General features: G+C 33.5%; 1 protein-coding gene and 1 pseudogene across 1 annotated transcript in view; one reads left to right on the top strand and one right to left on the bottom strand.

The window, feature by feature from the left end:
* Chm (CHM Rab escort protein) overlaps positions 1-26,993 on the bottom strand; it is a 168,032-nt gene that overhangs the window by 119,383 nt on the left and 21,656 nt on the right. The window contains exon 2 of the mRNA XM_026381447.2: positions 20,184-20,250. Within this exon, the coding sequence (XP_026237232.1) occupies positions 20,184-20,250 (67 nt within the window). The remainder of the gene's footprint in view (positions 1-20,183; positions 20,251-26,993) is intronic.
* On the top strand, positions 9,939-10,046 carry LOC113176894 (U6atac minor spliceosomal RNA; annotated as a pseudogene).

Genomic DNA, 26,993 nt, shown 5'->3' with positions numbered 1-26,993 from the left:
CACAATTAAAGCATGTTAAATGAATCATAGTATTTGTAACATAAAAATACTATAACGCCCATTATAATTAGTAGAAAAATCTTATTTTGACATGGTAAAATGTTGTTTAAAAAAACACATCTTTTGCAAAAAATGGTATGGACTTAAGAGAATGAAGAGACTACCACCGTCTAGCAAAATCTCCCCCCTCACCTCCTCCCATATGAAGACCACAAGCTAGTCATTTGTTGTATCCCTCCATACAACTATTATGTGGATAAATAAATTTTCGTCTATGGTACACAAGCAGAGATGATACATTTCATTCTGGGACCAGGCCTTAAAAGAACAAAGGAATATCCACACTCTTATCTCCTTCTTGTAAGCTGGAACCTAGGCTAACCTGTGACCCAGTTTATACTGTGCAAAGAAACCCCTAGGGAATGGTATAGAACCAAAATGGAAGGAATTTGAGCACTTAAGGAACGGAGCTATTCCTTGTTTAGCCCTAAAGCCTTTGAGCTTGTTTAGGTCACAAAATATATTTAGTAACTGTTCTTCAAGATACTGTGTTTTGGATCCTTTTATTATAGCCCCTCATTCTTTTACCCTAATATTTTATGGCATAGAAAAATGCCAGAATTAATGTTCATGACTTCTGGATATTTATAAAAATTGATAGCAGTATGCTTTTTTATTTTTACTTTCATGATTTGGTATACATTACTTAGCAATAAAAAAAATTAAAAATCATGATTTTAATGCATTTTAAATATAAATCATTATTTAATTCTCTGATCTTCCTTTGATATATTCTCATACAAGACAGCTATTGTACAGATAGTTAAAGATGTACATATACGCAGACACACACACACACACACACACACACACACACATATATATATATATATAAAAATTATTCTCCAGAGCAGGGATTAGCAAACATTTCTAATAAGCATCAGCTATTAATATTTTAGGTTTTGTAGGTAGCAGAGTCTCTCATGCAACAACACAATGATGTCATTATATACCCAAAACAGACACAGATGATAAAAAAACGAACAGGCATATATGTGTTCCAATGTACTCACAAAACAGGCATCTGGCCCATGGACCATATTTTGCCAACCTAGAATATCATCTTAACTGTCACATGTTAAAAAGTTTGTTTAGACTTTTAAGACATTAACAGTAGTGTTCATTCTCCATGACTGGAAAAATCTAAAGAAATATTAAAACTCTGAAAACTGAGAAACAAACCAAATGTTTTCTAGAGAATTTATCATCCTAAACTTTCAAGAAACTAAAAGTAAGCTTTAAACCCTACACGGTCACCAAATGGCATTTAAGAGTACCTATGCACAGCTGGTGCTCTAACAACTAATAAAGACAAAGGAGGCCCTTCAAATGTCAAGGTGCTGCTAGGATATGTTTTGTTGTTCTTTTTGCTTTCGTGATGAATTACCACCATCAATTTACTTTATCTAATGTCCTACATGGTCAGTGATATACATCTGGCAAGATAGCTGAAATTACAAATTCTGACCATGATCATAAATCAATCAGTGTAAATTCCAGGCCCCTCCACATTTCTATACTTTCATACTGAGTCATATATTCAAAAAGTATTTACTGAGCACCTACTATATGCCAAGCACCTCAGAGCAAATAAAGTATATACTGATATAAGATTTCTCAATATTTCCTTTGAAGCTGCTCTCAAGGCTTAAGAGACTAGGAAAACCAGGAAATAGTTTACAGTAGTCCTACATAAATACAAAATATTGTTGACTTTTCAAGGGTCATCTTAAAAATTGGTAAATTTTGGAACTTATTTGATCATATATTCATTTTTAAATAATATTCTAAATATATGCTATTTAAAGTAACACCATGAATCTATGGTTTTTAAAACACACACACACAAAACAAATACAGAAATATGGATGTATATATGTCAACAGATCTAAATACATTCTATACTAATCAGCCCTGTCCACTGAGAGCATAGAAGCAACAATAACACCCCAGTTGAAATGAGCATGTGTAGCACTCAGATCTTGTTTTCTAAATGTATAGAGGTAGAACTCTTTGATAAGTTGTTGACTCTAGGGTTAGATGAGGAAAAATATAGATGAGCCTGCGGTGCTTGCGGGGCCAGAAATAAAGTAATCAAACAAAAATGAAATATTTCAAAAGCACATTGGACCCAATTGGCAGGAACTCATAGTGGCCAAAGATGGACAATATGAGCAACCAAATAATCGATACTAATACAGGATTATAACCCAATGAACAATATAAATATCCAGGAGCCCATACTGATGTAAATGATTAAATAAATAAATAAATAAATAGGAGGGAAGAGACAGCTCTTCTTTACAGAAGAATTACAACAAATACATGAAGATAGGTAAAGAAAAAGAAAATCAACAGTAGACAAACAACACAATGTATCTTAAGGGATATAATTTGAGGCTGTTAACACCTAAAGGGAATATGGAATCCTGGACCAGACCCTGGAACAAAATATAACACTTTTGGAGAAACTGGTAGAATTAATATAAGTTCTGCAGTTTAGTTAACAGTATTCCACTCATACACATTTCTGAGTTTTAATAATTATTCTATGGATAAAAGTTAGTCAGCTTTCCTTCACTTTCACAAAATATCTGAGATGAATAACTTTAAAGGATAAAACATTTATCATGGCTCAGAGATTCAGATGTTTCAGTCCACAGTCACTTGGTTTTCTTGCATTTGGGCCTATGGTGAAGCAAAACATTATAATGGGGAGCACATGGTACAGCAAAGCTACTCACCTTGTGTTAGCCAGAAAGCAAAGAGAGGAAAGAAGGGAATGAGTTCCCAATCTGCCCTTCAAGGGCATGCCCCACTAGACCTCACCCCCTAATGTTGCACCACCTCCCAACAGCACTACAGGCTGGTGAACAAACCTTAGCAAATGAGATGTTGGGGAACTCTTCCAATTTGAACTATAATAAATACTTAAGATACTAACATTCAGGGATGCTCAATGAAGTATATATAGAAACTCTATTGATTTTGCAACTTTTCTGGGAGTCTAAAATTAGTTCAAAGAGTCTTAAGGTTTTTAACTTAATAAAATTTATACACTACTGTTAATATATCCCAGTGTTTATCCTATAGCTTCAAAATCAACCACTACCACCCACCAAGTGTCAGAACACCGATACAATTTGAGAACCATGGATGTAACCCATTTAACTGCAGAAATTTATTGAGGAATAGCCAAAAATAGAAGGTAATAATTTTATACTATGTCTGAAATTAGAATTAGAATTAGAGCAAGCCAAATCATTGTCAACAGAAAAGTTAGTGCATTTTATTTCAAAGAATGCTGGCATAGAAATAAGACCTTGGTGTTGGCCCCAATCCTATCATTATTTGCTTGCTTGACCCTGCACACATCAACTTTCTCATCAACAGACAACTCTCTTCTAAGTTACCATGAATTTATAAATTCACAGATTATCAATATGGGATTAAGGCTTCATTGAGCATATTAGGTGACTGTAAATTCCCATCAAGAATGTAGTGGCTTGACACATATAAATATTATTAAACTTTATTTAATAAATAATCAAATTTTTATTGAGGAACTGTTATATTCCAGGTACTGTTTGGCAATGGTGATATATAGATTAATGAATCATGGCCTGTGAAGATCTACAAACAATAATACAATGTGAAAAATGTTATATTGCAAACTGTACATAATACCTGAAATTATAAATAGAAAAACTGATATTACTTGGATTATCAAAGTACTAGGAAACAGTGGGTCCAGAAATACTAAAAATTGTTCACACAAAATGGAGATCAGGATGGGAAAAAGGCATAAAGACATAAGGGAACTATTGTATGTCCAAAGAGAATGCATATGGAGATACTGCTTAAGCTGACTGTACATGAAAAGAGAATTTTTTTCTGAGAATTTAAAATGGCAACTTTATACTACAGTGCTCTAATTTATACTACCCTCATAAACCAGGAAACCCCAAGCTTAGAAATTAACATAAAAACTGCTTTGGCCCATGTGGTTCACAGAATAATAGGTCCCCAAAGATGTCCATGTTCTAATCCCAGAAGCTGTAAGGTGTTATTTTATGTGGCAAAGGGATTTTGCTAATGTGATTAAGAATCTTGAGGTGCAAAGATTGTCTTACATTATCCACACCCACCCCAGTGTAATCACAAAATTCCTTCTAAAAGAAGGCAAGACAAAAGCAGAAGGTGGAGATGGGATGACTTAAGCAGAGGTTGCCATGATATATTTTTTAATATTTTTATTTATTCTAATTTGTTATACATGATAGCAGAATACAATTCATTTCATATTACACATATAGAGCACAATTTTTCAAGTCACTGATTGTACACAAAGTATTTTCACACCATTCATGTCTTCATACATGTACTCAGGGTAATGATGCCTAATTCATTCCACCATCATCCCTACCCCCTTACCCCCTCCTTTCCCCTCCTTCCCCTTTGCCCTATCTAAAGTACTTCCATTCCTCCCATGTTCCCCCCACATCGCCATTAGGAGTCAGCATCCTCATATCAAAGAAAACATTCAGCCTTTGTTTTTTTGGGATTGGCTTGCTTCACTTAGCATTATATTCTCCAACTTCATCCATTTACGGAATGCAAATACCATGATTTTATTCTCTTTTAATGCTGAGTAATGTTCCATTGTGCATATATACCAAAGTTTCCCTATCCATTCATCTACTGAAGGGCATCCAGGTTGGTTCCATAATTAAGCTCTTGTGAATTGTGCTGTTATAAACATTGATATGGCTGTGTCCCTGTAGTTTGATTTTAAGTCCTTTGGGTATAAACCAAGGAGTGGGATAGCTGGGCAAATGGTGGTTCCATTCCAAGTTTTTGAAGGACTCTCCATACTGCTTTCCAGATTGTTTTGAAGATAGAGGGAGGGGATGCCAATGACCTCTAGAAGCTGGAAGCGGAGGGACAAGGAAACAGATATTCTCCAGGAACCTCCAAAAGGAATGCAGCATTACCTTCATTTTAATTTCAGCCCCATAGGACTCATTTCAGATTTATAATCTATAAGAACTGTGGAATAATAAGTCTGTTTTAAAAGTCTACATTTTCGATACTTGGTTATGTCAGCAAAAGGAAACAAATACCACCAGTAATAGCACTGGGTGACATGGCAAAATGCAAAAACATTCAGCAGAAATAAAGGATCCCTACAGATATCGTCTCACTTTATAAAATTCAAAATTAAACATTTCTGGTGGAAAAAAAGAAAAAAGAATACTGACCCTGAAACAAGAAAGATAATACCAAACAGTATTAAACCCTTCAATGACTTCATATAACTAAAGTTAGCTTTTTAAAAATTAATGAAACAAAGGGAATGAACATGACAGCTTTTAAAAACAGAACAAACAACTTCTTGAAGTGAAAGTCACTGAAGTAAAAACAAACGCTAGAATAAATAGAAAATCAAACACCTCTGAAGAGAGAATTAATGAACTAGAAAAGAGGTCTGCAAAGTTTTTTCTCAAAGGCTAGTTAATATTTTAGCCTTTGCATGCTACACAGTCACTGTTGCAGCTACTTAGTAGTATAAAAGCAGCTTTAGTAGTATAAAAGCAGCCATGGTGAGTATGTAAATATGTGTTTTGTGTATATGTCACACAAGCATGGCTGTGGTCCAATAAGAGTTAATTTACAAAAAAAAAAGTGGCTCATCTGTAGACTAAAGTTTTCAAGTATAAAACTAGAAGATAGGGTTGGAATTGTGGCTCAGTGGCAGAGCACTTGCTTTGCACATGGGAGGCACTGTATTAGATTCTCAGCACTACATAAAAACAAGTACACAAAATAAAGATATTGTGTTCATCTATAACTAAAAATTTTTAAAATATATTTAAAAACTAGAAAATAAAGCCGAAGAAATTACATATAATGAAGCACCAAAAGGAAAAAAGAAGAGGAATGACAAAGAGATATAAGAGGAATAAAGACAGAATGAGTCTGAACATATATCTAGGTCAGAGTGGTCCAAACTTGTGGTCTCCTCTGCAAACTGGCTTGTTGCACCCTATCCCCAGTTGTCACAAAGGTTTCCACAAGCCTGCAGGCAAGATCATGGCACCTACCCATCCAGGAGCTCAACCATGGACACACAAGTACTATAAGTCCACCTGAGTTTAATTCCAGCAACTCCTACAGAAATGACAAGTCCTATGGTTAAGCCATCCTCCACCAGCTTGGGTCTCCAAAAGGCCCACCAGGAATACTGGTAGGAAAATATCTCTCTTGGGAAATCCACCTTTCCTTCATATCCTCAGTGTTCAAATCCCCAAAGCACATGAAAACCTGGACCCCAGGCCTCCAGAAACAAGATCACACCAATGGGTGACCAGACTGCCAGCCCACACAGAGAAAGCCAGGCCCCCATCTTGACTAGATCCTCTGCATCCAACCCTATAAACTAGGCAGACTCCAGCAAACAAAAAAATTATTTTTCATATCAAAACAGCAAATACCAAACAAAGAAGTCAAGAGAGCTCACTATACACTACCTAAGCATCAAATAAAGTTCCTGACACACACAATTATTTGCCAGCAAAAATATACTCCAAGTAGCCAGCAAAAGGAAAAGAGGAGGAGGAAGAAGATCTCATACATCTGTAAAAGAAGTTCCAAAAAGAAGAATAAGAGTGGTAATTTTTGAAGAAATATCTGGAAATTTTCCTGACAACTATAGGTATAAGTATCTGGTTTCAAGAAGCCAAACAATTTCAGAGCAAGAAAATGGAAACAAAGTCAACATTTAGACAAGAATGAGACTGAATAACTACAAATGCAAACAGAAAAATGATAAAACAATCAGAAAGAAAAGACAATCTCCCTATAATAGAATAGCACTAGATTAATAGAAACTTCTCAAAAGCCACAAAAGAAGCCAAAGAACAATATACTGTGAGGGGAAAAAAAACACTATTAATGTGTAATAACAGAACCTACTAAATTATAAGTCAAGACTGAGATTAAAATAAAAGCATTAACAGAGTTTATCACCACTGAGCTCAGGTAGAAAGAATTTCAAGAAAGAAATGATGGCTACAAAATGAAGAGCAAGCAAAGAAACTGTTTAACATGAAGGCAGATCTAAATAAGCATTAACTGATTAAAAAAAAACACAATAATAATGACCAAAGAGGTATAAAATCAAAGTGTCAACAAAATATCAGACAACAATAAGCATGATAGAGGGGTAATCTTTGTATTGCTTGTAAAGAGAGAATAATTTAATTAGCTTAAATTTTGAAAATATAAGTGAAAATGTTAAGGTTTTTCTAATCTAGAATATAAATTTCATATATGAATTTCAAATCTATGTGCAGGAAGAAAGCATATTTCTGTATATTTGAAAAAAAAAGAGACCAAAAGGAGAGGGAATAAAAGCAAAGCAAAGAGGCTAAAGAAAAAGTAGAAAATAAGAGGGGTGAAATATATCCAAATATTAGTGAAGAAAAGGAAATACAAACAACTAAATTCAGTTAAAAACAATTGCCAGACAGAATTAAAATTTTAAAAAAATTCAGGTTTTAATATATAGCTCAGTGGTAGAGTACTTGTTTAGCATTCACAAGGCCTTGGGTTTGATCCCTAGCACCATGGGGGAAAAATGGAGGAAAATTATGTTCTAAAAGGCTAGAAAAGTTATCTGGAAGAAAACAAGGAAACCTTATGTCATTGCGCTAATGTCATAAAAAATAATCTTTAAAGCATAAAAAGCATTATTTGGGGAAAATAATAAGTGTAACCATACAAGAATATTACAATTCCAAGCTTACATGCCCTTATTAATAAACACTTAGAATATATGAAACAAATAATAACAGAATTGCAAGGAAATTAAGAATTCAATAATCAAGATAGGAATAATAATAGTTTTATATAATAAAATTACAAGATTGATCAACTAAACATACAGAATGCCATATCCAAGAATTAGAGGGGAAAAAAACATTCTTATTAAGCCACAGGGGAACATATGGCTCCAAACCATTAAGCAATTCCAAAACATACCAAACAATTAATAACCTGCAGTGCTTGTTCTGTGACAATAATGTAACTAAACTGGAAACTATTTACCACAAAGATAAAGTTAAATATATTTGTTTAGAACATATAAAGAACTCTAAAAATTCAACAGTAAAATAAACAATCCAATTGAAAGTGGGCAAAGGATATGAATATGTTTTATGGAAGAGAATATACAGATGGCAAATAAGCACATGAAAAATGATCAACATCATTAGTTACTAACAAAATGTGAATTAAAACTAAACTGTGAGATCAGTGCACACCTGTAAAGAATTATCAGAAAAAATATTGGCAACACTAAATTCTATCAAAGATGTAGAGGAACTAGATCACTCATATGTTGCTAGTACGATTATAAAATGTTACAGGCACAGTGGGAAATAATTTGGCAATTTCCTAAAAAGCTAAACACATTAATTACTGTTTGACTCAGTGATTGCTCTCCTGAGAATTTATCTAAAATAAAAACTTATACACATACACACACACACACGCACACACAAATTTTATTTGTAATAGTCAAAAATGGAAATCAGCTTAGATACTCTTCAATAGTGAATGTTTAAACAAAGTTTGCTATGTAAGTAATATGGAGTATTATTCAGCAGTAAAACACACACACACACACACACACACACACACACACACATACACACATACGCACATACACACACACACACACAATACATGCAAGAACCTGGATGAATCTCCAGGAATCACAGTGTAAAAAAAAGTGACAAAGTTTATATAATGTACAGTTCCATACTTGAAATGACAAAATTAAAGCAATGATAAACAGATTCCTGGTTACCAGAATCAGAAATAACAGTGTGGGCACTACAAAGGAGGCAGATATGGTTATAAAAAGGCAAAATAGGGATCCTTAAGTTAAACTGTTCCATATCTTATAAATTGTCCTACACTGAATCTAATATATACATTATAAATACTTACACATTTTTCTGCAACTTACTTAGATATCTGAATAGCATATTATGGGATATATAAAAAGTATAATTAATGTTTCTCTAAGGTGGGGCTAGAGGTAAAGAGGGTAGGGTACAGGGTGGAAGAAAGGGGGCATATTAAAACTATTTACTTTCTATATTTTGTATTACTTGTACATTTTGTCATGTTTAATGGAATTAAAATTTCGATCAAGATTTGAACAAAATTTTGGGAACATAAAAACACACTTCTAAATAACCTATAGCAAAAATTAAAAGTCTAGTGGCTATTGGAAAATACTGAACATTCATGGAAGATGGTTATTGTGGTCCTGAGAGAGATTCAAATGGCTGTAAATGATTACAAAAAGTAAAAAAAAAAAAAAATGCTTAAAAATCAACTGTTAAGAATTTAATTCAAGAAATTAGAAAAAGAACAAGAGTGATTCTAAGCCAAAGAAACTATAAAGAAGGAAATGATAAGGATAAATTACATAGAAAACAAAGACAATACTGAAGGAGTCAACAAAGCAAAAGCTAGTTCTCTGATAAGACTAATAAAATGATAAGTCCCTGGCAATAAAGATAAAGGACAAAAAAAGACAAAAGGCACAAACAATATTATAAATCATGAAAAAAAAACAGTGCATAATGATAGCTATAGTACAGTACGGTGAAGAAGGAAGACAGTTATATATGATAAACTTAGGCAGAAGGGAAAGGCCAATTACTGGGGCCATAGTGGAAAAAAGGACAATAAGGAGGTTATTTGAGTAGTCCAATAGTAAATGAATGTGGAATGAACTAGAAAGAAGAGTAAAGAAGGAGAAAACTAGTTAGATTTGAGTTGTCTTAGAAGTAGAGCTGACAGTGTTGTATGAAAGGAAAAAAGGTTAGCACTCCCCTTGACAAGGATGGAAGAGGCCCTCACACCTAACAACATGCATACAATTAAGGCATCGCCACCTATTTTTTTTTCCTACCCATCATTTTTAAGATATACAATCCATCAACAATTAAAAAGTGTTCAACATCTCTAGGAATTAGAGAAATGCAAATCAAAACTACTCTAAGATTTCATCTCCAGTCAGAATGGCAATTATCAAGAATAAATGCAATAATAAGTATTGATGAGGATGTGGAGAAAAAGGTCCATCATACATTACTGGTGGCACTGCAAATTGGTGCAACCACTCTGGAAAGCAGTGTGGAGATTTCTTAGAAAACTTGGAATAGAACCACTATTTCACCCAGCTATCCCACTCCTCAGTTTATACCCAAAAGACTTAAAATAAGCATATTATAATAATATGACCACGTTAATGTTTATAGCAGCTCAACTCACAATAGCTAAACTGTGGAAGCAACCTAGATGCCCTTCAATAGATGAATGGATAAAGAAACTGGTTTATATACACAATGGAATATTATTAGCATCAAAAGAGAATAAAATTATAGCATTTGCAGGTAAACAGATGGAGTTGGGAATATCATGCTAAGCGAAGTAAGCCAGTCCCCAAAAACCAAAGGCCAAATATTCTCTCTGATAAGTAGATGCTGATCCATAATGGAAAGGCATCAGGAAAATGAAGGAATTCTGATTGGGCAAAGGGGAGGGAAGAGTGGGGAGGAGGAATGGGGGCAAGAAAGATAGTGGAATGATGGACATCATTACCCTAGATACACGAATGACTGCATATATGGAGTGATACTACATCATGTACAACCAGAGAAATGAGAAGTTGTGCTCCATTTGTGTACAATGAATAGAAATGCATTCTGCTATCATGTATAACTAATTAGAACAAATTTTTTTAAAGTTCACATTTTATTAAAAAAAAAAAGAAACTGGTAGGTCTATATTGCCCACAAAACTATCTTTAAATAATAAGACTAAAGAAAAGACATTATTAGATAGATACATAAACAAATTAAATAAATTTTAAATAGATCTTCATAAAAGATATTTCTAAAGGATTTAATTACAGAAAAATAGAGAAAATCCCAGAAGTAAAGTCTATGATGCAAAGAAATGATAAACATTTGGGTATATGCAAACAAACACTGTCTGAAGAATAATTAATTGCATTTAATTTGAGATTAAGAACAAAAACAATCCAAGATGCAACTTAAATGCCAGACAATAATAGCGTATGTATTGGAGAGGAGCAAGAAGTACAACCATTTTGAAGTCCATCTGTTGTTCAGCTTGGGAATAGATTTTGATTAACGTAAAAAAAAATGTACAGCTGACAGGATATGCTGAAGGACTAAACATGGGTTTGAGGGAAAGACAAAGACATTAAAGATAATTCTTAAGAAAGTACTTGGCACAGAATGCATGAGATCCTGGGTTCAATCCCCAACACTGCAAAAATAATAATAAATATCCATATTCCTACCTCAGTAAATAAAGTCTGCACCATACAGCTCCAGTCTAATTCTATTTTTGATGTAGAAGAAATAAAACATAGGTAGAAAGGAGATGAAAAGAAGGGCAAGGAAACATAATTTTAATCTGGAATACCTTTCCAGGCCTGTCACACCCCCGGTTAGTTCTTCTACCAAGCCTGTCATTCCAAAATTTATGAGAAATCTGTAAATCTTAGGATTACTCACTCTCTTATGAAAAATATCTTGTGCACTATTAATAGTCAAGGCAATTAATAGATTAAGCAAAGAAAGATATGATGTTTCTATAATTTAGGGAACTTTCCAGCAATATCTATTGACAGATAATAGACACCATACCAACCTAAAGATCCTGAGAACAACCAGACCACAATAAAACATCTTGTGATCACCAGATTGATGTCATCATCACATATCTTCCCACCCCTCACCAAGTCTCCTTTAAAAGAGCCTGAGAACCCCCAAAACATCTTTCCCTCTCTCAAGACGGCCTACATTCTCCCTTAAATATGTACTCCTTGCTTTCCTCAATAAATCTGAAACTTTAATTGGAATGTCCTTAAATTCATTTCTATGATATTTCTCAAGAATCTCACTTAAGTCTTTGAGTTGAGGTTCCCCCCTCTAGGAACTCCTTGGTCCTCTTCCAGTGACACCTCAAACTCTCATTAATCTAATCCATTTAGTCTATCAGGACTTCTAGCCACACTAAATTGAACCCCTTGTCATCATTCAATACACAGCTCAAATGTCACCTCTGTGAGACTTTCTACAACTCCCACTGGTAAAATCACTTCTTTCTCTGACTTCTTAGTGCTCATATTTACTAGCCGCAATAGCAGCAGCAGCAGCAACAGCAGCAGCAGCAGCAACAGCACCACCACCACCACCACCATCACTGTTAAGAGTAACAGATCCTAATGTCTATAATGGTCCACAAATAGGAAATGTCAAAACTCCATTATATACATTATTTGATTCAAACTTATCAACAATCTTATACTTTAAGTGCTAATATTTTCCCTTTTTTGGAAAAAAAAAAGACTGAAGTATAGAAAGATCAAATAACTTGCTAAAAATACACATCTAATGAGCTAAGACATGAACACAGGCATTCTCACTTAAAAGCCCACACTCCACTATCCTTTGAAGTCAAAGCATTGGAAGATGGCAGAAATGTGAATTCAACATGGAAAACAGTAAAGCAGTTCCTCAAAATATTTAAAATGGCAGTAGATATAATTTAGCTATCCCATACTTCTGAGTGTTTAGCCAAAAGAACTGAAATAGCGATTTGAAGATACATTTGTTCTCACACATTCATAGCAGAATTATTCACGACAGTCAAAAAGTGCAAGCAGTCCAAGTACCTATCAACAAAAAAAATGGATAAACAAAATGTGATATACAGAGTGGGATACTGTTCAGTCTTAAAAAGGAAGGAAATCCTCCAATATATGACAACACAGATGAACCATGAGGACATTGAGCTAAGTGAAACAAGCTCATCACAAAAAAATTAATAATCTGATACACTTACATGAGGTATCCAGAGTAGTGAAATTCATGGTGCAAGAATGTACAAAGGAGCCTTGGGACTGAAGAAAGGGGAGTTATAGTTTAATAGGTACAGAATTTCAGTTTTGTAAGACCAAATAGTATTAGAGTTCTGCTGCATAACAATGTGAATACATATAAAACTACCAAACTTTACATTTACAGTGGTTAATATAGCAAATTTTATGTTTCATGTTACCATAATTTTAAAAATATTTCCAAAAAAGCATGGGAAGATAGGTCTACCAAACAGAGACACGTGGTACTCTTTTATGTGTAATACAGAAATGAAAGATAAAGCAAAGGAAGTAGATTGAATCAGACTATGATATATCTTAAATACTATAATAAATATTAAATGAGAAAAGAGCTAATCCTGACCCACAACAGAAAAACATCCCATAATTGTTCTCTTCCTTCAGACCTCCTCTTCCACATTATGTATAGATTTTAAGGCTTTCCATGAGTAAATTTACCAGATTTATGAAATTACCCACCCTTCTGCTTTCCTCCTGAATGTCTGTTTCTTCTCAATCTTCTTTCTTAAATCTCTTCATTTGCCCACGACTTAAAAGTTGCCCTTGCCAGGTTTCTATCCCTATCCCATTATACACATATTCAGGGCAATTATATTTACTTCTTTGGTTCTAACTACTATCTGTTTACATATAGTGCCCAAATCTCTTATCTCCAGGTCTACATCTCTGACTCAGGTTCCTAACATACCTGATTCTCTTCACTTAGAAATGGTATTGGCACTTCAAACTCAACACTTCCAATTTTGGACACATTTACCTTACCTGCCCCAAACATCAATCCTTAAGCCTAAATTCCTAACACTGGTAAATGAATTGGCAATTTGATGACATCACCATCCATCAAAATGCTCAAAACAGAATCATAATTATTCTTATTCCCTCACCTACTATATATGATTGACCTCCAAAATTCTTGAGATAACCTCAAATATTTTTACCTTTTATCCATCTTGGTTCAGGTAATTCTCTCTTAACTATATCCCTGCAAACAGCCACCTAGCTGCTCTCTACCTCAACTTATTCAAACCACTCTTCACTGTACAGTCCTAAAACATACATCTGATCATTTCATTTATTTGCTTAAGGCCATTCAATAGTTCCCTAATGTCTATAACAATAAGTAATTCCTTGAACTAAACACTACTTGCAGTCTCATCTTTGTATTTCACTCCCAGCCCACCAAACACCAGCCATACTCAACTAACTTTAGTCTTCCAAACATATGTTCTCTTTTATCCAAATTTTTGCATATGTTGGTCCATTTGTGTGCAATATCCTTCCCAGCTCCAATCCAAACTATTTCATTTTATGTGACTTGTCTGTCTAGAGTTAGCTCAGGTGCCGACTTCTATGGGAAACACTCTCCATGAGCCAGGTGTCCCCCATAGCTATATTATATACCTATACACATACACATATACACATTCATACATATGCACACATACATACCCATATATATTTTACACAGCATATATAATTATCTGTATAATTGTTCATTCCCTTTACTAGATTGTGAGTCAGTATCCTCGAATTCATCTCTGTATCCTTAACACTTAGCACAATTCCTTGCAAAAATACTCAATGAAAACAAATGACTAGTGACAATATAAAAGCCAGATGAGAATAAAAGCCAAGATTATTATAACTTCATCGTCTAAATTTTAGCCATGAATTATATCTCTAACAACAGCCATTTGTCCAAAATTTGTATATCATTGATAAAAGTTATTCATGGCCAAAATTAATCATTCATTACCAGAAAAAAAATACATATAATTACATATAATAATTAATATTTATCCATCCATTCATCAAGTATCGAATTGTATATCAGCAACAAAACTAAGTACTAGCAATACAAAAATGAATAAATCCTGTGATTTAGAAGCATTTAGGCTCCAAAGAAAGGGAAGTAAATGATTAAGAATGTGATAAATGCTGTCAAACTCATATAGTATTATGAAAATCCAGTCATATCTGTGACACATACCAAGGGCTGTTTAAGGAAGGAGGACTTCCCTGAGGAGGTGGCATGTTAGCTGAAAGTTTAAAAAAATAGTTGTTAGCCTAAATAGTAGAGAAGCAATCCAGGCAGAGGGATGCTTACTCGAACCTCAGAAAGCAGGAAGATGTAAAAGACTAAGACATGCTTTAGTTATTGCAAATCTCAGAATCACTGGTGTGTACAGTTGACGGTAGAAATGGCAAGAGGCTGAAAGTATGAGTAAGCCCAGATCATAGAGGGCACTGTATGACATAAAGAAAATTTAGACTTTCTTCTATAAGACAGTTTTGTCTAAACTGATGCAGACAAACTCACCTCAACCACATTAGCTCTGTTTCATCTATTCAAGTTACTTATATTTCCATAGAAGACTTTTAAGTTGGAAAAATCAATAAAAATAGGCAGCAGAGAGACACTGATAGATTTCATACAGGAGAATGATGTGACTGGCTACAACATGCTAAATGGCATTGAAGGGTTGGATATCATTAATCAAGAGGTTTTAAGCTTAGCTAGCAGAGAAAGGGACTAAACTAAGGAAGTGACAGTGAGATGAAAAGAAGTGGATATGGCAGAAAGATTAAATTTAAGGGAGATCAGTGAAATTTTGTTTTCAAACTACACAGCACAGTGCCTGGGATAACTCAATAAATGTTAACTATCATCTATAGAACCTGGTGGTTGAACAAATGTGGAAAGTAGAGACTCAGCAATAAAGGAGAATAAAATCATGGCATTTGCAGGTAAATGGATGGAGTTAGAGAAGATAATGCTATATGAAGGTAGTCAACCCCAAATAACCAAATGCTGAATGTTTTCTTTGATATAAGGAGGCTGACTCATAGTGGGATAGGGAGAGGGAGCATGGGAGGAATAGACGAACTCTAGATAGGACAGAGGGGTTGGAGGGGAAAGGAGGGGACATGGGGTTAGAAATGATGGTGGAACGTGATGATCATTACTATCCAAAGTATAGGTAGGAAGAAATGAGTTGGTGTGAATATACTTTGTATACAATCAGAGATATGAAAATTTGTGCTCTAAATGTGAAATAAGAATTGTAATGCATTCCACTGTCATATATAATTAAAAAAAGAAGAAGAGAAAAATCAACAGAAGTTTCCAAGTGTCTAATAGATAATGTTGCCATTCAAAAAGAATAGGAACATAATGCTCTTTGGGGGGATATTGTGCATTTTGAGACAAGGACAAGGAAGATGAATACAGCATTAACCATGCTAAGTTTAAGGTACTACTGTGGAATAGCTAGACGAAGATGTTAAACAGCAGGATATATGGACCTGGAGCTGAGGACAAACTCAGATTAGGAGACATGAATAACAGAGAGAGCAACCATTACCCTCAAATAGTGGTGCCTATTTGGCCACTCAATCTAAACTTTGTTCTAGGAGAATCATAGACCCTTATTTCCTACTAGTTATGAAAAGCAACTCAAATGGCTTAATGAGTTACATGTAATATTTAAAACTATAAAACTACCAGAAGAAAATATAGGGGAAATCCTTTAAGACATTGGAACATGCAATAATTTTCTGGGTAAGACCCAAAAAGTACAGGAAATAAAAGCAAGCATAGACAAAATGGATTACATCAAATGAAGTTTCTGTACCGCAAAGAGAACAGTCAATACAGAACAAAGCAACTCTACAGAATGGGAGAAAATAATTTCAAAAAATACACATGAAAAGGGTTAATATCCAGAATGTATATGGAACTCCAAAAGATTACCAGCAAAAAATTAATAAAAATAAACTGATTAAAAATGGGCAATTGACCTAAATAGACATTTCTCAAAGGATGACACAAATGGCTACAAGGTATATGAAAAAAAAATGTTTAATATCACTAATGCTCAGGAAAAATAAAAATTGATACCATATGAGGTTATTACTTCACTCCAGTAAGAATGGCTATTTTCAAAAAGATTAAAGATAAATGAATGCTGACAAGGGGATGTAAAAAAAGGGAATCCATGCACACTGGTAGTGAGAATGTAAACTGGTAAAGCAATAATGGAAAACAGTATGGAGAATCCTCTAAATTTTGAAAATAGAACTACCATGCAATCTAGCAATCAGGATGTCATAGGGATATCTGCACTTCCATGTTCAGTGCAGCCAAGAAATGAAAACAACCTAAGTGTGGTCAACTAATGAATGGATGAAGAAACTGTGATATACAGCAACAATTAAGAATTTTTTGGCAAAAAAGGATAATGAAATCCTCTCATTTGCAACAATATGGATGGAACTGAAGATCAATTATGTTAAGTGAAATAAACCAGGCACAGAAAGAAAACTACTGCATGATATCCTTCATGTGAAATTTAAAAAAAAATTGAAGTTGAGAATAAAATGTTATCTCTAAGGCCACAGACAGTAGAAGGAGGGAAGAGAAGTTGATCACAGGATACTTTGTCAAATAGCAGCTAAGAAATTCTGATGTGGTAAAAGAGTAACAAAGTATGATATAATTCAAAAAGCTAGAAGAAAGGATTTTGTGTTCTCAACATAACAAAAGAGATGTGTTTAACCTGATTAAAATATTAATCAATGTACACATGTATCAAAACATCAGATGGAAGACTAGATGTAGAGTTCAGTGAAAGATCACTTTCCTTGCATGGATGAGGCCCTGGGTTCCATCCCCTTCACCCCAACTCTCGCGATCACATGGTATCTCACAAATGTGTATAATTTTTATGTTTTCCATATCAGTTAAAAAATAAATTTAAATAAATTTTTAAATGTCAAATAAAAGATCTGGGAGAATCTAGTATTTACATGTATCTAAACTCTTAAAAATCAACAAGCTTGAAGATTTACAAGATAAGAAAAAAAAGGTTCTGACACTTTGAAATTTTATCTTTATCGTTATTAAGTTCTAAGATCTTAAGCCAACCACAGTATGGAGCTTTTTAAATTGAGTCATTGTTTCTTACAGTGAGATCTAGCTTCTTATACTATTAATAAAACTCTATTTTTTATAGTATCAGTAAACCCTATGTGTTTTCTAAAATATTCTTCATCCAGAGAAGACTCCAGGTTTGTGAAAAAAGAAAAGAAATTTAAATCTAAAGTTAAACATATACTAGCTTGGCAAAATTCAACAAAATTACTTAACTTATTCTTGCCTCACATTCCCCACTTGTTTAATTTGGTTGATACCATCTACCTTCCCTTGGCTTTGATGGGAATTAAATTACATATGTAAAGAAACTAATATGGTAACAAGCATATGAGCTCATCAATTAATAACTTTTACTAACTCTCCTATCTTCAAGAAATTAACAGGAACCATTTTAATTTCAAATTAACTAAGGCTATCATAAATAAATCTGTCTGTATGTGTATGTGTGCATTAAACAATTCATACTGGCCCTACACCTGAGCTTTTAAGGTCGAAGATATTTTGGCATGTAAATCCATAATAATTTTAAAAAGACTCAATTGAGATATTAACACAAGCAGTTGTGCATATAATTATGAGAAGAGAATTCTAAAGGCAGGTTTTATATGAAAACTGAATAAAAAGAAGTAGTAGTAATAGTAGTAGTAGTAGTAGTAGTAGTAGTAGTAGTAGAATTGAAGAAAAGTAAACCCAATTTAGAAATCCTGGATTAACCATTGGATAATAACCAAGATGTTAATATGCTTTCAAAATAAATTTAGAAAGGGTTAAATGTAAATTAACTAATGCTAATTTTAGATTTCTACATAGTTAACAATGAGATAATATATGGGAAGTCAGTATACAAATCTATTGATATTTTGTTTTCGGGAATTCTGGAACATATTGCAATTAATATCTAACAGAAAATGTAAAATTAAATTTCTTGCTATTCTATTCCTATTCAATGAATAATTGAAGTGTCAAGATATAATAGTCAAAACATTATATAGACAAATGGAAGATTAGGGGTTTGCTTTAGGGGAATGTTTGAATACAGAAATTTTTAAAATGCTTTCTCTTAAACCTGAGTTTTTCATTAACATCCTTTTTATCATCACATTTAAAGTAAAACATAATTCCAGACTTTTTTTTAAATTTTTCACTTTTTTTTTATTAACTGAGGACTGAAGCCAGGGGCATTGAACCACTGAATTATATCACCAGCCTCTTTAAATTTTGAGACAGGGTCTTGCTAAGTTGCTTACGGCCTTGCTACATTGCTGAGACTGGCCTCAAACTTGCAATCATCCTGCCTTAGCTTTCTGAAATACTGGGACTTCAGAATTATGTGCCATGGCACTCAGCTTAGACATTTTTTCCTAGTTAAAATTTCTCTAAGTTTAAATTTTGGTGAACAAAACCACATACTCAAATCTCTTGGCCAAATTTTACAAGCAAATATGAAGCTTCAAACACAATACACAGCCAAGTGTGGTGTTGCATGCCTGCCCACAATCCCAGCAGATTAGGAAGCTGAGGCAGGAGGATTGTATGTTCAAAGCCAGCCTCAGCAATTTAGTGAGGCCCTAAGCAACTTAGCAAGACCCTGTTGCAAAATTAAAGACCCTGTCTCAAAATTAAAAAGAGAAAAAGGGCTAGGAATGTATTTCAGTGGTTAAACACTCTGGGTTCAATCCCTGGTACCAGGAAAAAACAAAACAAAACAAAAAAGAACACATATATGGGTTGTGTACACCCATGCGCTCATATATATATATATATAACAGATGTGAGATTTATAAGCCTCTTGGAGAATTATTTATTATTTACAAAAAAAAAATCACTGTAAAGAAAATAAAATGATGCATTTGGCTTCCTCTCAAAAAAAATGGATACCTATTTTAAAGCTTATAATTATACTAAAATTCACATTAGATTTATATTAAAAGTTACAGACAATATATTCTTAATATATATTAATATATTATAATTACTATATAATAAGTGCTATATATTTCACATGTTATTGGTAAAAATTTACTAACTCTGACTCATTTTCTATCTTAAGTTTTGATAATATATAAATATACACATACACACATCTAGAGGCATACAGGTGTGTGTTACTGAATTTCAATTTTGTATAGAGAATTTTAGGAAGTATTAAATGCTACCATTGATAAAACTTACGAATCAACATGCAGAACCCTCTGGCCACTCCTTGAACATGCAGCCGCAATGATGGATTCAGGCAAACCTATAAAAACACACACCTATATCATTTAGAATGTAGAAATATATATTTATTTTACATAAAATGTTCAATTCATGCTATCACAGTATAGAATAGCTTACCAAGAGACCCAACCTTGTATTTGACATTGTAAAATCTGTATTAATTTCACTTTTAGATATTTCCCTTTTTTAATTTTTTATTTGTTGGTTGACCTTAATTTATTTACTTATATGTGGTGCTAAGAATTGAACCCAGTGCCTTACACATGCTAGGCTAGCATGCTACAAACTAAGCCATGACCTCAGCCCTAGACATTTCTTAAACATACTAACACTGAAATTTTTATTACGTGGTAGAAATAGTCTATAAAAACAAGAACTTAAATTATTTTTACCTGAAAATTATCATAATGAGCAACTAAAGGCATAATGTTCATATAGAGTTTTATTATTAGGAACCATGTTAACACACTAGTTAATCTGATACAACTGCACTGAGAGATAAGAATCTGATACAGTCTAGAAAGGAAAAAGAACCTGGGGTTCAAATATGTTAACTTTGTTGCTCACTGCTTAAAAATAAGATTATAGAGTTGAAATCTGAACTCAAATCTAAATCCAAAGCCACAATGCTTCTAATACAGAATAGCTCACATTTTTTAGTTACAGAAATACGTTAGTTTTTTGGCCAGGTGCAGTGGCGGATGCCTGTAATCCCAGCGGCTCAGGAGGAGGAAGCAGGAGGATGGTGAGTTCAAAGCCAGCTTCAGCAATTTAGTGCGGTGCTAAACAACTCTGTAAGACCCTATCTCTAATAACATACAAAACAGGGCTAGGGATGTGGCTCAGTGGTCAAAATTAAAAAGAGAAAAATGGCTTTGTTTTCTGGAATTCTGGGACATACTGCAATTAATATCTAACAGAAAATGTAAAATTAAATTTAAAGTTCAATCCCTTAGTACCACCCCCCCAAAAAAATTAAAGAAATATGAGGCCACTTAAAATATGTATTATTTTCCTTTTCGTTCAGAACAGCAGTATGAAAAGAAAACATTACTGTTCTGGAGTCAAATGTAGTCATGCCATAAAGCTGATTATCATATAATGAAATATATATTATGACTATCAGTATGAACAAAAATTAAACTACCAAAGATAATGCTTTGCTAATAAAAATAAATTCAGGTTTTGTGCTACATTAGATAGTTAAATATTCTATGCTGTAAGACGCTTCCATAACCTTTTATCACAAGATCTGCCATTTAAATGGAGGCTATTAAAATCTTTTATATCAATCATACAAATAAAACATGTTTTTAAAGTTTAATGCAACTCTATAGAGCTACCACTACCGTGAGACATCTTGACTCTCCTGTATTCTTACTTTATGGTAGAAAAGATACCACCATTTTTTGGCAAGAGTATGAACTACATACTGAGTGTCAAGGATTTTAGGAAAAGGGATTATCTTCTTTATGTAAAAAGTAATAGGTACATGGAAGGAATTGTCACAATCTGTACTTAAAACCACATTAAACACAAGGTCAATCTACCTTTAGGAACTAGTTTTTCAGGGTTGAATACTTTGAGGGCATATAATATTTGGCTCAAAAAAAGAAGTTCTGACCAAATGTACTGAATATAACCATTAATCATCAGTTATCAGAAAGAAGCCATCATAAAGTTCCAACATTAACTTTGGATATAATTTTTTTTTACAAAACAAGAATTTTGAGTAGAAAGAAATTTTTCATGTTAAGACTATCTGAAATTTTTGTTCTGCTTAAAGAAATAATTTTCTTTTAATTAAATGTAATCACTATGAACCTTTAAAAGCCAATACACAGCATAGTTCAAAGGGTAACAGCAAAAAATTACTTAGGAAAAAGAATTAGCAAGTTAAAGATCAATGCTTTTACAAGTAATAATAGTATAACCAAACCCACTTATATTATAGGGTTTTACACTTCACACAATATTTTAGTGTACATCATCTCATGTATTTCTCATTATAATCATGAGGGGCAGGAAGTAATAGCCATGTGAGGAAATGAGTTTGAGCATGTTGCCAAATACCAACTTATACAATATTGCCAATTCAAAAACCATGGGAATTCACTATCTCAGACTTGGACAGAAGTTTGAGACTAAGTACTTAAGGGCAGTACTGGCAACACAATAAAATGGGCATGGTCTCAATCTGACAGACCTTGCTTTGAATCTTAAGATTACTATGCAACCTCAGACAAGTCATTGACTTGTCTTTGTTTCTTCATCAATATAAGTATAGTACCTTATAGTACTGTTCAGTTGTTAGCAAAGGTAGTTACCAAATGAATGCCATCTACATTGTTTTTGGTACCTGGGATTGAACTCAGGGGCACTGAACCACTGAGCCAAATCCCCAGCACTTTTGTGTATTTTACTTAGAGCAGGGGCTCATTGAGTTGCTTGGTACCTCTCTTGCTGAGGCGAGCTTTGAACTCAAAATCTTCCTGCCTCTGTCTCCTGAACAGCTGGAATTACAAGCATGTGCCACTGCACCTGGCCTATCTACTCTTATCCTTCAGAAAATATTTTAGATTCTAGCTCTAGTGGCAGACAATAATATTACTCTTCTCCATTTGGCTCAACTTTGGGTAGGCGGATATGTGTGTGGTTATATTCATGCCTATAATCAACACTGTCAGAAGTCAAGTCTCTACTGATGAAGCAATGCCAAAATGGATTTCAATTCTGAATATGATTTGAGTTCAGATTATATAAAACCAAAATGACTATCATTTGTGTTTTTCCTTAATTCTTTCATCTAGACATCCCCACAAGCTTGTCAAATCAATAGGCTGTTCCAATGTTAAATGGCATATTATCTCCATTCTTAAAATAATTAAAATTACAGTGAAGAATACAGATACCAATGTCTTTCTAGGCAAATTCTTATATTTCTTCCAACCTATTCAAAAAAAAAAAAAAGAAGTTACTTGAACACAGGAAGAAGGCATGCAGGAGATTATCTTCAACTACTTGCTTAAGAAAAGGAGAAAAAGAAAATGGGGGGAAAAGAGAAGGCAGGAAGTCTAGAGCAGACTCCCAGGTGGTGGGGGAAAAATCATTAAGATAATTCCTAACCTGAAAAAGCTCTGAGTCTAAAGAAATAATTTAAAGAGATTGAAATAATGAGTCTATTTCGGACTGTTACAGGAACACAATGGAAAGAAACATTCCCACTATAAAAGGGAGAGATGGAAAGTGCCAAAGAAGAGACACTAGCTGGATCTTTCAGCGTCTAACCACCTAAATTGAAGGGTATAAAAGTAAAAAGGAAAGTACAAAGGAGAATTCTTGGCAAAGAGTAAAGGAAGAAAGAACCAAAAGGTAATGCTTTAAAAAAAAATGTGGTTGGGCAGGCTTATTTCACTTAGCATAATGTTTTCAAGGGTCTCTATGTTGCAGCTTCAGTGTTTTTAATTAATGAGTATTATTTCAGTATATGGCTATATCACATTCACTTTATCAATTCTTCCACTGTTGAAAATTTATATCATTCTCACTTCTTAGTTATTGTGAACATTACTGCAGAAAACAGACTGATTGAAAGAAGACAAATAATGCATGGTTCTACCTACCTGGAATATCCAAAATGGCAAATTTATACAATCAAAGAATAGAATGGTGGTTGCCAGAGGTTTGGGGAGAGGGAAATGGGGAGTTGTTAATGAATGGGTATAAAAAGTAACAATTACCCAAGAGGTATAGGTTCAAAAGATCTGTTGTACAACATTGTACTTATAGTTAACAGTGTACTATACACTTAAAATTTCAGAGGGTAGATCTCATGTTAAATGTTCTTACTACACTAAAACAGTTTTTTAAGGTGGCTGAAGCCAAATAGTAGAGTTATGTACTTGATCCTCTAAGCCATGGCAATCTTGAAAAGGATTTTAACCAGAATAGAATGGTCAATCAATGTATCAGGGAAAAAGAAACTCTACTCACAGTATGGAGAATAAACCTGCATATAACTGGAGCTTTAAATTTAAAAATAAATTCTTATTTAGGAAAACAGAACACAATTAAACCTTTTGTCTTGTTAGTAATTTGGTGAAATAAGCAAAATGACTGCATGATCTGTTTAAATTAATATCTGTAAACTTCAATTTAGTAGCATTTAAACCCAATTAATTTAAAAATAAAATCATTTTTAATGCTTAAAAAGTAAACAGTGTCTGAATAACTACTCAAATTCACACAAAGTCCTAATGAGGCATTTATATAGAATACATAGGCTTATAATGAATTATACAATCTCTCCCATAAAGAAAAGTCAAACATGAGTTATAAACAACTCAGATCAGAGTGAAATCACAGCATTTCACTGGAAACACTCCATAAAACAAATATACAAATGCAATGTTTTCATCTGTAAAATGGGAGAAAAAGGTCCAATATGATATGAAACACCTTATACAGTGCCTCTTGGCATGTTGCTAAAATTTGGTAAATGTTGAGTCTCTTCCCTCTTCCTCCTACTCCTTCAGAAAGATTAGTTATTTGAGGAAGAAAAAAAATAAAGGTTATCACTTGCTTATCATTTATTTATCTTCAAAACTTTAACTTAAAATTATTCTTTTAAAAGTTCCTTTTATATATGTACACAGTTGAAAATCAAACATTTGTTATCATTTAAACATTTAATATTATTAAATTCATTAGCAAAACTGTACTAAAGAACTTGGTCTTGCAATAGGATCACAGAAAACTTGCATAATTCTGATAAAATAACGTGGATAAATCATTTTATTAAACATAGGTAAACATAAGATATGAAATTAGCATTTCATAAAAACTGTAATGAAGGAAATTGAGATTAGCTTCATCACATCCTTCTCAGTAAAGGTTCTGTTTTAAAGTTGGCAGCTAGCAAAAAAATACATATTTGATATATGGAATGTTGCATGACCATATACCATCATGTCTGGTCTTAATTTTCTGCCATTTTCTAAAACCTATCTAGATAAAATAAAGATATTTCACTATCAAATAAAGAACTAGGCTAAAATCAAGGTCAAAAAAATGGAATTAACACTGTCAAGAATCGTACCTAAAATATTTTCTAGGAATGAGAACATTGCTCATTCATTTTTTAAAATTCCCCTTTAATCCACATTCTTAATGTTGAACCTCATCACTTACAACTATAATATTCAGATTAATTTTCTATGATACAGTCTTAAAATTGTATTAGTATTTGGAATTGATTTTTCCTAACACTATATTACATAAGATAAAAATAAAATAAAGTACTTACACCACTCCCATCATATAAAACAATAAATAATAGATTCCCCTGACAGGACTCTGATGACCTGGCAAAGCCCGAGTGCTTTCAGCCCAAATCATATAAAACCATAAATCACTCTTTATTTTATAGAACATTTCAAAATGGATTCTTGCTTTCTACCTTGAAAGTCATTTCATGTGTTATTTATAACTAGTGAAGACCAGAATGGAAAGAAAATTACATAGAACTAGAAAATTTACTGTGACTGCTTTTATAAAGAATAACTTCTTTTGTTAGGGAAAAAAATAAGAATTACCAGTAAGGAAAAACTTGTGAATGCAAAAAACTTTTAGTGAACCACATCCTTTATTTTACTACTGAACCCTAGATAGAGACCTTCTGCACTATTGTAAACAAAGCATAAACAATATTAGATACAGAAATGACTAGAGAGCAATTGCAAATGTAAAACTGCACACAACTCATGCTGAAGGCCACTGAAAAAAGATGACATCAGAAAATGAAGCAAAAAAAAAATGAGTTTCAAGTCAGATTCAAGTAGTGTTGCTGATTCCCAACTTGAATTTTTTTTAATATTTATTTTTAGGTTTTAGGTGGACTCAATACTTTTATAATTATGTGGTGCTAAGGATTGAACCCAGTGCCTCATGCATGCTAGGCGGGCTCTCTACCACTGAGCCACAACCCTAGCCCCCCAAACTTGAATTTTAAATTCAATGTTTATATTAAGTCTACACTTTAGTAGCTACATTATTAAAAAGGAAAAAAAAAACTGCCAGGGAAGTAGCCTTGGGAACCACTAAAAATAGATAAAAAGCATCATTTTTAAACTAACAATCAATTCAATTCACTTTGATGCCTCACAAAATATCAAGCACATTAATAAATGTAGTAATGTTTAAATCTGTGGATTTTTTATAGTTTTAGAAAAAAGTACTAACATTAAAATATTACTATTATGTAAAATTTGTTACTTTTAAAAAATTCAATATAACATAAGCTCTTAGGAATAAGAACAACATTGTTTTAGTATTCCAAGTACTGAACTAAGAGGATGACTGGCTTCTCATTTTCAGGTTTACACTAAATAGCTGTGACATCAGAAAAGTCACTTACTGTGTTAGTCAGCTTTGTGCTGCTCTGATCAAAATACATGACAGGAACAACTAAGAGGGGGGGAAGATTTATTGTGGCTCGTGGTTCTAGAGGTTCAGTCAACAGTCAGCTGGCCAGGTCCATTTACTTGGTCCCAAAGTAAGGTAGAACAACATGGTGGAAGTGTGTGGTGGAGGAGTGCTGCTCCATACATGGCAGCCAGGAAACAGAAGGGGATAGGTGGAAGGGACCACAGGCGAGATGAACTCTTCCAGGGCATGCCCCCAGTGACCCATCTTCTCCAGCCACATCCCACCTGACTGCAGTTACCACTGAGTCCATTCAATTAGGATGGTCTGATTAAGTTC

Source organism: Urocitellus parryii, chromosome X, assembly GCF_045843805.1.
Source record: "Urocitellus parryii isolate mUroPar1 chromosome X, mUroPar1.hap1, whole genome shotgun sequence".
NCBI classification, from domain to species: domain Eukaryota; kingdom Metazoa; phylum Chordata; class Mammalia; order Rodentia; family Sciuridae; genus Urocitellus; species Urocitellus parryii.
This window is presented reverse-complemented; position numbering and strand designations above follow the sequence as displayed.